Consider the following 11,680-nt stretch of genomic DNA (forward strand, 5'->3'; position numbering starts at 1 on the left):
ATTTGGCTAGATTCCCTTACCTTATGAAATCTCCAAGAAGCAAAACGTTTTCAACAAAGGAACCCCTCAATCACACAACCTAGGAAGCTGGAAAGTACAAATTTAGAGTGAGAATAGAACTCCAGTTAGGACTTCAAAGAAGGAGATGCTCCATTGATCGAATTTGCAGAGAAAAGAGAAAGACTTGAAGTAAACTTACAAGAATGGGAGGGGAGAACAACTTGAGTGAGAAATTCAGCTCCAGATTCAGTGTTGCTGGCTGCAACAAGAAGAGAGGGTGGATCAGAATGAGAATATGCAGTTTTCTGGTTGGAGAGGATTGGAAATTCTGAAGGTGGATGCAGTGTGTGAGTATTTAGGAGAGCCTAGTTTCTGTGTGTGGGCAGTGGAGAGAAGAAAAGGGAAATAAAAGGGGTCTCACAAGTTGTAGTGTGTATTTTTTTAAAATCAATAAAATAAATACATAAAAAGTGAATTGAATTTTGAAATATTATTTTAAATCTATCAAAACTATGTTATTTATTCCCAAATAATAAGAATTTAAATTTCCAAATAAACTGTTACGCCATAATATGTATTTTCAAATAATAAGATGTCACGCAATAATATATATCTATTTTTCAAATTTTATTCTCTTTTACTTATTCTTGCATGTTACCTTATTTATTATTTTTATTTTAGACCCATAACACATTCGACTGTCACGAATATTTATCAAGTTTGAAAAGCAAGATATTTATATTCATGATTTATTATTTAATTTGAAGTTAAATTTAGATAATATAAATATGATAAGTTGCACTTAATATATTTTCAAAATAAATTCAAATAAAACTCTAAATGTCCCAACGCATTCTTTTGTCCGTGAATAAGTTCATTTTGAATAATTACGTAGTGGTAATATTTTTATGGGCAATAGGTAATTAAACATCACACATATTTATATAACTTATTTTTAAAATTTAATTAATATTTTTGTTTTCATATTTAAATTTATTAGTTTTTATATATATTTTCTTAACTCAATTAAATTTTAATATTTTTTAAATAAAATAAATTTGATTCAAAATTGACAATTACTACATTTAGAATATTATGGGTTAAAATTTTGAAAGTGCTACGTATTAAACGATTTCAAAAATGTCATATGTTAAAATTGAAAAATAACACACGTTAAAATAAAGAGTTTCAAAACAAAAACGAAATTTTAACACAAAAATAAAGATAAAAATGAATTATATAATTAAATATTATGATCAATTTACTGATTAAACTTTTTTATGTGATATCATATTTTATATATTAAAATTAAAAGGTTAATCTCTATTTATATTTTATATTAAAAACCTCAAATAAAACCCTGAAGTAAAACCTACTCCTAAACGTTCGCGGACGATAGTGTTTCAACGGAGGCCACTGTCGATCTCCAGTAAAGAAAGCCTTCCCTTCGTAGTTCACAGCGGCGCCTCAAGTTCTCTCACTCCGCAATAAAACGACATCCGTCGCACCTTGAAACGACACCGCCGAAGCTGAACCCTAAAACTTTGGGGCAACGATGCAACACGACGAGGTCATATGGCAAGTTATCAGGCATAACCATTGTAGTTATTTGGCCAAGTAAGAAGTTCCCTAACTTTTTGTTTTCGATTTTCCTTTTCTTTAGTCTCTCTTCAGATTTATGATTTTGTTTTATTGATGGTGTTGTTACGAGCTCAAACTAATCGTTCACTTTTTTTTTTCCCTTATCGTAGAATTACGACGGGGAATTTCTGTAGAAACCCTTACAACGTAACTGGGGTTTGTAACAGAAGTTCGTGCCCTTTGGCTAATAGTCGATATGCCACTATTCGAGAAGACAATGGTACTTTTGCTTACAAACACTTTTTTTGTTGTTGCCTTTTTGGAGCTAGGTTTTGTTTTGGATGGAATTGATGCTTTGTACTGTGTAGTAGGGCTGGTTAAGACGCTTATGTTATCATTTTGTTGGAACTATAAATTTGTTATAGCCCTGTTTGGATAAATTTATCGAATTTACACAAGATAATATTAACTTGTATACTTCGGTTTATGGAGAAGTTAGATAGGAGAGCATGTATAGAAGTTGTAGTGTGTTGAATGTTGATTTTTTTTTTTTAATATTTTCTTCTCTGGTAAGTACTCGTTGAGAAGTTTATCCAAACATTTCTGTAGTTTAATAAGTCTCACTGCAAAGCTTATTGAAATTTGTTAGAAAGAGTTTATGCCAGCCACTTTCATAATTTTGACCAGATAGCTTCAACTTTCTGCATAACTTCTGAAGATAAATTTAAATTAGCTCATATATGCTCTTCCGAACGCCCCTAAATGGTTATATTCGTGAGTGACAAGTGCAGTAAATGAGTAATTGAAGGCAAAATATGCGTAGAATCATAATTTGCATTGGGTGTTGCAGGAGTGTTTTATCTTTACATGAAAACTATAGAACGGGCTCACATGCCGAAAGATTTGTGGGAAAGAGTAAAGCTGCCTAGGAATTATGAGAAGGCACTTGAAGTCATAGACAAACATCTGGTACTGTTGATATATGTAGTCTTTGGCATATTTAACTATTCAACATTTTACCGGTTAGTATTGTCAAGATTGAATGTGTTTCTGCATTGGCAGATGTATTGGCCCAAGCTTCTTATACACAAGATAAAGCAACGATTGACTAAAATGACCCAGATGCGGATACGTATGAGGAAACTTGCTTTAAAGACGAGGTTTGAAATCATATTCCCATGTTCAGTTTGTTTTATCTTATCATGTTTACCAGTGCCTAATTTTATACAAGTAGCTTGTAGTCCAGATGCTCTAATTTTTGTATCATTTGAATAGCCAATCTGATAAATTTATTTTTGCATGTGTGAAGGAAAATTAATTTTCTGTGAATGAATGAGATTGTCACTGAACATGGAGTAAAACCTCAATACCCTTCCATATTACATCTGATTTTTATTGAATAGGTTACTGATTGTATTGGTTTTGGGCTAAATTTGGTTGAAATAAAAGAATCTACACTAACAAAGTAAAAATTGGGCTACTAGTACTACTACTATCATCATCCTTTAATTCTGATGCTGAAAATCCATTTTGGGTGAAGTAACAAATTATATTGCTTCAGCTTAGGGAAAAAATTGGATCCCCCACTCTTAGATCTAATTTTACTACCTCACCTTTAATTTTTTACCCATATTTTTTGAATTTTTAATGTTTTTGGTAGTATGACATCTAATTGCATTCCAAACTTCTTCAATATGCATTCCTCGGATAAGTAATTCCAAAGATGGATAAGTTTATGAGAGAGGGGTTATCTGCGTATGATTGATTTCTGTCGTCCAGGTTTTTCCTCTTCTTTCTGTCTACTTCCTGTATATTTGTATAATTAGGAACACTACAAGAAATCATTTACTTGTATATTGTAATGCACCAACCAAATTATGTTTCTGGTCACTACATTAATATATGTGTGTGTGTACACACACACAAACAGAGAGAAAGAGAGAGAGAAATATTGGTCCCATGGGATTTTTTTTTGTATTGATCCATTTTTAGTGTTTTAGTAATAATTTATTTCTGTTGTCCAGGATATTTCCTCTTCTCTCTCTATACTTCCTGTACCATATTTGTTTAATTAGGAAACACTATTATGAAATCATTTACTTGTATATTGTAATGCACCAACCAAAGCTTGTTTAGGTAATCACTACATTAATGTATGTGGAAATATCGGTCTCATGGGATGCATTTTTTTGTATTGAACCGTTTTGAGCATTTAGTAATAATTTATTCTATGTTTATGTTTCATCCCTCGGGCTCTAATTTTTGTACAACTTCATTATTACTTAATTAGTTTTAATCCCATCATTTTATTATAAATTCCTTTTTCCAGAACTTAAATTGGAGTTAATTTTGAATGTGTGACTTCATAGGTATTCTTCCTGTCTTTTATTTATACACATGTATGTATCTATGCATTATTTTGAATATGATTTTATGTTTAAGGTGAGGTCATACATTTTGTGTTATATCTTTTATCTATAATTCTATTTTTTAAGCTGATGTCGCAATTAAATGTTCATAGCAGTTTATCATAGTATAAAGTGGTTGCTGTTTTACAGGGAGAAAATAATGACAACTCCAAGGAAAGAGAAAAAGAGAGAGGCTCGAAGAGAAGAGAAGGCTGAGAAAGCAGCTTTGTTGGAAAAGGTTATAGTCAATCCTAATGTTACTCACACACATAATTTTATGCTCTTTTCACTCTTCACTTTACTCATTGGTGCTTTTCAACATTATTTAGTCTATTGAAAAAGAGCTATTAGAACGCCTTCAAAAAGGAGTTTATCAACAAAGTGATATATATAATTATCCTCTTGAAGAGTACAATAAAGTTCTCGATATGGAGAATCTTCAACCTGTTGATGAAGAGGAGGATGAAGAGGTATTTGTCCACTAACCCATTTTTTTGTCTGTTACCAATCATGTTTAATTTAAGAACTATTTGCAGTTTAACCTTTTTAAATGTGTTTAATCTATTCAATTTATTTATTTTTTGTTTTTGGAATGGACAGGAACCAGAGATAGAATATGTAGAAGGATATGATGAACTTGAAGAGGAAGAAGATATGGAGGATTTTGGTGGTTTTGTTACTCACAAGTCACAGGGTAATTATGATGATGGTGAAAATAGTCAAATTTAGTTTAGAAGCTTTGGAACATGCATTGAGTATTTTTCATTTGTTAAAATGTATATGTATGGCATTTTTTATTTGTGATGAGATAGTGAATTATGTTCCCATTTTTGTTTTAAATAATTGGTCACTCAACAAGGAATTTGGTTTTGCCATAATTTCTTTAATAATTTTTCATGTCTTCATTTCTTCTAGATTTGATGCAGTAATAAGATGATGATACCCGCCCCCCCAATAGAAGTAAAATAATAAAAGTCACATACAAAGCTGCTTTCTGCTTGGCTAGAACTTGAAATGCTGAGTTGTGTGTGATGCCTTTGTTATGTGTGATGCCTTTGTTATGTGTTCATTATTTCATTATTTGTTGGGTGTGATAGCCTTTCATGTTAAGAAGGAATCTGTGTTCATGAATTTTTAAGAAGTTCCCAACTTGCATATTAGAAAAGCAAAATCATGATAAAGTGTACTTATGCAGCTGAAAGCTCTGATGATGAGGAAGATGAAGAGGAAGATGATGAAACAGTTGATCAGAGTAGAGCAAAAAGGAAAATGATTTTATCTTCAAAGAAACATGAGAAGAATGGCCTTGATTCTAAATCAAAGAAGACAAGGGTCCTTGTTGAGGTAATTATACAATGTTTCCTTCTATGAAGATCTTAACTTAGGGGAGCTTTTGCGTATAATAATTTCAATATTGTTTTCAAATACAACTGTAATTTCTTGACTGAGAACTTTTAAGATAGACTGTTTGGTAGTGAAACCTTTTTGTTTTTCGGAAGCTGAAAATAGAGCCAATACTTCTGTATTTTTGAAAGTTAGTTAATAACAAGCTAATCCAATGTTTACTTCAATAATGTTATACATGCATCTCTAATCCATGTGATGAGTATTTCTGACAATAATGAGAACTAAATCGTTGTCGATATTTTCCCTTCTTACTTGATATTACCTAGTTTTTGCTGTGTTTGGTTTGCCAAAGCTACATTCTAACAATTATTATCATGATTATGACACGTTGTAATTTTATGATTAATATGCATTTTAAAGAATAAGGCATCAATTAGCTTCATTCCATCTTTAATTGTATAAGTAGCGTTTAGAAAGCAAAAACAAAGCTAAAGTCAACTGTATGAGTGCCAAACAGTGTTGAGTTCAATACATTCCATATTAGAGTGGATTTCTTCTCTATTGACGTTAGTTGAGTTTTATTAGAAAGTGAACTTCAAGTCTAATTTAACAATTTCACAAAACCAATTTGTAAATTGAGGTTTAGATATTTATATACTATAATTTGACCATATTTGTAGTCCATATAGTATCTCCAACACACTTTCCCACGTCTGGGCATTTCAAGTGTGTGAATAGATATGTATGGGTGGTTTGATAGTGGGTGGAAGAATAGGCATGATGGTCCTCTCTAAGATACTCTGTTTCCATTTAAGAAATGCACTATAACAACTTAATAATATAAAACTGATTTGTAAGATAATGTTTGCACTTTCTAATATACTATAATTTATTCATATTTTTATGTACGATCCTCACATGTTTAGACATTCACATGTTTAGAGATGCATGAAATGCTTGAATTAGTTTTGGGTTCAAAATATGATATTGTAACCATGATTTTCGTTGTTTTCAGGTTGAGCAAGAGAATGGTGATGAAAGACAGAGGGTGGTGCAGTAGTTGCATTTGCCGTTTTTACGGATAGAAGAAAATGCTAAAGCAAAAACCGATTTTGATTGTTGAGTCTTCTAATTTTGTTCCTATCCATTTAAAAATTATATACAGTTTCCATTTCTCTTTTCAATTTATTTAATGTTCTGAAGGAGTTGTGGCAAATGCCATAAAATGTATCTAGGGTAGAGACGGAGCATCTCATTCCTGCATTTAATCGGGCATTAATAGTGACTGATCCTTTTCCTGTGTCACGCTGGTCTGCAAGGTTTTGGACACCTTTGTAAGTTTAGAGAAAGTTAAGCACATTTTTTATTACTTTTTTTTCTGAAACTGATGTTCACATGCAGTTGCTTTACTGACACCTCACATTACAAAAATTCCTTGAATTAGGGAGGTAAGTTGTTAAACGTATTGTTCTGATATAAACTTAGTTTAAGGTGTCATCTGAGTATAAAATAGTGGTGGTTTTGGAACTTTATGTTTTTATTATGATTGCTTTTAAAAGATATTCCGGTTGTTCAAGAAAGTTTAGATGGTAAGAAATAGGGCCACAAGTTGGCTGAGTGAATGAAAAGGTAGAAAAGTAATTCACATCACTTTCGAATAATTTCCATGTAAAAATGAGTTTTTTTTTTTGTAAAATCATTGCAACTAAACCATTACTCTTTATAGTAAAACAACGTGAATACATTTGAATTAATTCAGACCAACTGAAGGGGAGAGAGCTGTACTTCAGCGAAAGCATGAACTTAGGTGAAAGGTGGTCAATGAGTTAACATTCTCAACCCTCTACAGCACCAAGACTAGGTTTCATGTCCGAAGTTTTATGTTATAATTGAAAAAGTTTATTAATAATTCTAGATTCATTTTAGAAGAAATATAATCTACTAATACTTATAAATTTATTTAAAAAGTCTAAATAAAATCAATAAAAAGTATAAGGAAATAGTAATTATAGAACCCAAGAAAGACTAAAGATCATTGATTTATTATTTTGATTTAAAATCTCTAATTCAAGTTTGAACTTAAAAAGCTTCTTTCATTCTATTGAATATAGAAAAAGTAGGGATTGAGATTAATCTCCTTTGTGTAAAAAATATACATAGGGACTGTATTTATAATAAACAATATATAGGCTAAGCCCAAAATACATATGAAGAATAATAACAATAGAAACAAAGAATAAGATATTAAAGATATCTTAACACTCCCCCTCAAGTTGGTGCATACAAATCGTATGTACCAAGTTTGTTACAAATATAACTAATTCTCGGTTCCCGTAAAGATTTAGTAAAAATATCTGCTAACTGATCACTTGAGTTAACAAACTCAGTCTTGATGTCTTCAGACATAATCTTTTCTCGAATGAAATGACAATCAATCTCAATGTGTTTAGTCCTCTCATGAAAGACAATGTAACTCTTTGAGCAACTGCTTAAGCCAAACAAGCTCACAAGTGGCTGAAGCCATGACTCTATATTCTACTTCTGCACTAGACCTTGCTACAACACTTTGTTTCTTGCTTTTTCAAGAGATCAAGTTACCTCCAATAGAGACAAAATATCCGGATGTAGACCTTCTATCAGAAGGAGATCCTGCCCAATCAACATCTGAATAACAAACAACTCTTGTATGGTTATTAGAACCATATAACAACCCTTTACCAGGAGATCCTTTAATATACTTCAATACATGAATGACTGCATTCCAATGATCTTCACACGGAGAATTAAGAAATTGGCTTACCACACTGACTGCAAAGGAAATGTCAGGACGAGTAACTGTAAGATAATTCAATTTCCCAACTAATCTTCTATATTGTTCGGGATCTGACATAGGCTTCCCCTGATTTGGTAGAAGTTTAGTATTGGGATCCATAGGTGTGTCAACAGATTTTGAATTCATCAACCTAGTTTCTTCCAAAATATCTAGTGCATACTTTCGTTGAGAAATAACAATACCATCTTTGTCGAACTGTGCCACCTCAATACCCAAGAAATATGAGTTTTTCAAGATCTTTGGTATGAAAATGATCACAAAGATGTTGTTTCATCTGAGAGATGCCATGGTTATCACTGCCAGTAAGAACAATATCATCAACATACACTATCAAGTAGACACATCCAGCACTTAAATGACGATAAAAAACTGAATGATCTGCCTCACACCGAGTCATACCAAATTGTTGAACAACATTGCTAAATTTTCCAAACCAGGCCCTTGAAGACTGTTTTAGGCCATATAAAGATTTGCGAAGACGACATACCAACCCAAAAGACTCCCCCTGAGCAACAAACCCAGGAGGTTGCTCCATATAAATATCTTCTTGCAAATCACCATTGAGGAAAGCATTTTTAACGTCCAATTGATAAAGATGCCACTTTTGAAGAGCCTCCATGGCAATAAATAAACGAACAGAAGCCATCTTCGCCACTGGAGAAAAAGTATCACCATAATCCAACCCAAAGATTTGGGTGTAATCTTTGGCCACAAGACGTGCTTTGAGACGGTCAATAGTACCATCAGGTCCAACTTTAATAGCAAAAACCCACCTGTAACCAACAACAGATTTCCTAGACGGTAATGGGACAAGCTCCTAAGTTCCACTATTATGAAGAGCACTCAGTTCATCGAGCATGGCCTGACGCTAACCAGGATGGGCTAAGGCATCACGAACACATTTTGGGATGGTCACATAAGAAATAGATGAAAGATAGGCATAAAAAGGTGAAGACAATCTATGGTAACTTAAAGCAATATAATGAGGAGAAAGATTACGTGTAGAACGGATACCTTTTCTGAGGGCGATGGGAAGGTCACTCTGTGGAAAGGGAGACTCAGTTGTCGGAGCCGGAGGAGACACAATAGTTGGCACTTGAGGTGAGTCACTCACTAGTTATTGAGGACGAGGACAACGACTATAAACCTGAAGAGGTGGTGGAACAGAAACTGACGGCATACAAGGCACACCTGGAAGATCACAGATCATAGGAATATTAACAGGACTAGGAAAATCAACGGTATTAGATGGAGACTCAATGAAAGGAGAAGAACTTTTATAGTAAAAGGAAGACTCATTGAAGGTGACATCTGCACAAACAAAATAGCGGTTAAGAGAAGGAGAAAAACACTTGTACCCTTTCTGGTATCGCATAAACCCTAAAAAAACACATTTGTGTGAACGAGGAGACAATTTATCAAGCCTAGGACTAAAGTTGTGCACAAAACATGTAGACCCAAAAACCTTGAGAGGTAAGGGATGAAGAGGTTCATGAGGAAATAAAATGGAATGAGGTATTTTATTATTTAAAACCGAAGAAGGCATGCGATTAATAAGATAACAAGTAGTAAGAACAACATCACCCCAAAAAGAATGAGGAACCTCATCATGAATTAAAAGAGTGCGAGCGGTTTCAGTAAGGTGTCTATTTTTCCGTTCAGCCACCCCATTTTGTTGAGGTGTATATGCACAAGAAGTTTGATGTAGAATGTCACGCGAAGCCATAAATTGTTTAAAAGAATTGGAAAGATATTCACGACCATTATCACTCCGCAAAATTTTAATAGGAACACCAAATTGAGTTTGAATTTCATGGAAAAACGATTGAAAGATGTGAAATAATTCAGAACGACTCTTCATTAAAAATAACCAAATACACTGGGAATAATCATCAATAAAAGTAACAAAGTATTGAAAACCTAAACTAGATGCAACACGACTAGGTCCCCAAATGTCAGAGTGAACTAAGGCAAAAGGGGACGAAGCATTGTGTGCAACACTACGAGGAAAAGAACTACGACTATGCTTGCCTAACTGACATGACTCACACACCAACTTGGACAACTTGGAGAAGCTAGGAACAAGTTGCTGCAGCTTGGCAAGACTAGGATGGCCTAACTGAGCATGAAGAAGAAGAGGTGGAGACTCCATAGCTGTGCCAACATGAGAAAAAGGGTGGAGATGATAAAGACCATGGGACTCACATCCGGTGCCAATGGATAATAAGTTAAAAGAAGACCCAAGAACATAAAGAACATTATCAATGGATAAAAAAGGAAAAAGATCGACAGTCCCAACACCATGAGCTGAAACATGAGACCCATTAGCCATTGTAATAGAGGGTAAATTATCTGGAGAGGACAAAGAGAAAAACAAAGATTTATTACCAGTAATGTGATCGGTGGCACCTGAGTCGAACACCCAAGGACCAACAAACAAAGATTGAGTCAGAGCAACAAAAGATGTACCTGTGTGGGCAACAGAAGTTGTGGAACTAGAAAGCTTACGATTCTCACTCCATTTGAGAAATTCATTGAAGAGAGCAGATTGGTCGATGGTAGAAACAGATGAATGAGGATCTGCAGAAGATGGTTGTGACGAAGGATCAGTGTGTGCAACAGCAGCAGATCGAGAAGGACGACCATGTAAGGCATAACATCGATCAATTTTGTGGCCGAATTTGCCACAATGATCACACTTGTGATGCTCTTTCTCCGGCTTGCGTGAGCGCTGACGATCATCACGGTGAGAAACCAAAGCAGAGGAATCATTGGCATGGACAAGTGGATCAGCGGAAGGTTGACAAGGCACACACAAAAGGGTGGAACAAGTAGAGGTAAAATTGGGTATAATAGTAGAACCCAAAATCTGATCATGGACATGGGAATATTTATCAGCAAGCCCGTGTAACATCACAACCATGAAGAAGCGTGATCGTAGCTTAATTTCTTGAGCAGGAGTAGAGGCGGGAGGTAATACGTCATTAAATTCATGAAAAAGCTCAGTCACCTTACCAACATAATCTGCAACAAGGTCTTGAGTACGAGAAGCTACCACATTAAGCAGATCTTGATAGACACCATATAAACGTTGAGTGTCATTGGTGTAAAGTAATTTGGCCTGTTCCCAGACTTCATAAGAGGTGCCGTAGGCACGAAACAATGGTTTCAAAGAAGCATGAATTGTATTCTTGAGAACCATGCATAAGTGAGCATTAATTCTCTTCCAACAAGGAAACTCAGTGGTATCAACATCAGTCACTTTAAGGGTAAGATGATCACTTTACGTTTAACGTCGGACACCCATGTCGAATAATTCTTGCCATTTAACTTATCAATGGGTAAATGCATATTAACATTTGGAGGAAAAATGGACGAATCAGACATGGAGGCGACGGAAAACACGAAACCCAGATCTGGAATGCCGAGGTCGAGGCTAGTACAAACGTGCGATCGCCAATCAAAATTGAACTTTCGGCGACGGTGACGATGGCCGGTGACGGTGACCGTG

General features: G+C 34.3%; 2 protein-coding genes across 2 annotated transcripts; one reads left to right on the forward strand and one right to left on the reverse strand.

Annotated features, from left to right (window-relative positions):
* Positions 1-1,393: 1,393 nt before the first annotated feature.
* Positions 1,394-6,705, forward strand: LOC114168504 (MAK16 protein-like protein). Its single transcript, XM_028053346.2, has 9 exons — positions 1,394-1,617; positions 1,752-1,861; positions 2,432-2,550; positions 2,644-2,741; positions 4,140-4,227; positions 4,319-4,459; positions 4,590-4,683; positions 5,185-5,333; positions 6,352-6,705. The coding sequence occupies exons 1-9, from the start codon at positions 1,556-1,558 to the stop codon at positions 6,394-6,396; spliced, it is 906 nt and encodes a 301-aa protein (XP_027909147.1). The 5' UTR covers positions 1,394-1,555; the 3' UTR covers positions 6,397-6,705.
* A 1,669-nt stretch (positions 6,706-8,374) lies between these two features.
* On the reverse strand, positions 8,375-11,371 carry LOC146881822 (uncharacterized). The gene is made up of 3 exons (XM_085669355.1): positions 10,210-11,371; positions 9,317-9,480; positions 8,375-8,986 (listed from the first exon to the last, which is right to left on the reverse strand). The coding sequence occupies exons 1-3, from the start codon at positions 11,369-11,371 to the stop codon at positions 8,375-8,377; spliced, it is 1,938 nt and encodes a 645-aa protein (XP_085525481.1).
* Positions 11,372-11,680: the final 309 nt, after the last annotated feature.

The sequence above is a fragment of the Vigna unguiculata genome, chromosome 11 (assembly GCF_037176805.1).
Source record: "Vigna unguiculata cultivar grain cowpea cultivar isolate G323 ecotype 2 chromosome 11, ASM3717680v1, whole genome shotgun sequence".
In the NCBI taxonomy this organism is placed as follows: Eukaryota; Viridiplantae; Streptophyta; class Magnoliopsida; order Fabales; family Fabaceae; genus Vigna; species Vigna unguiculata.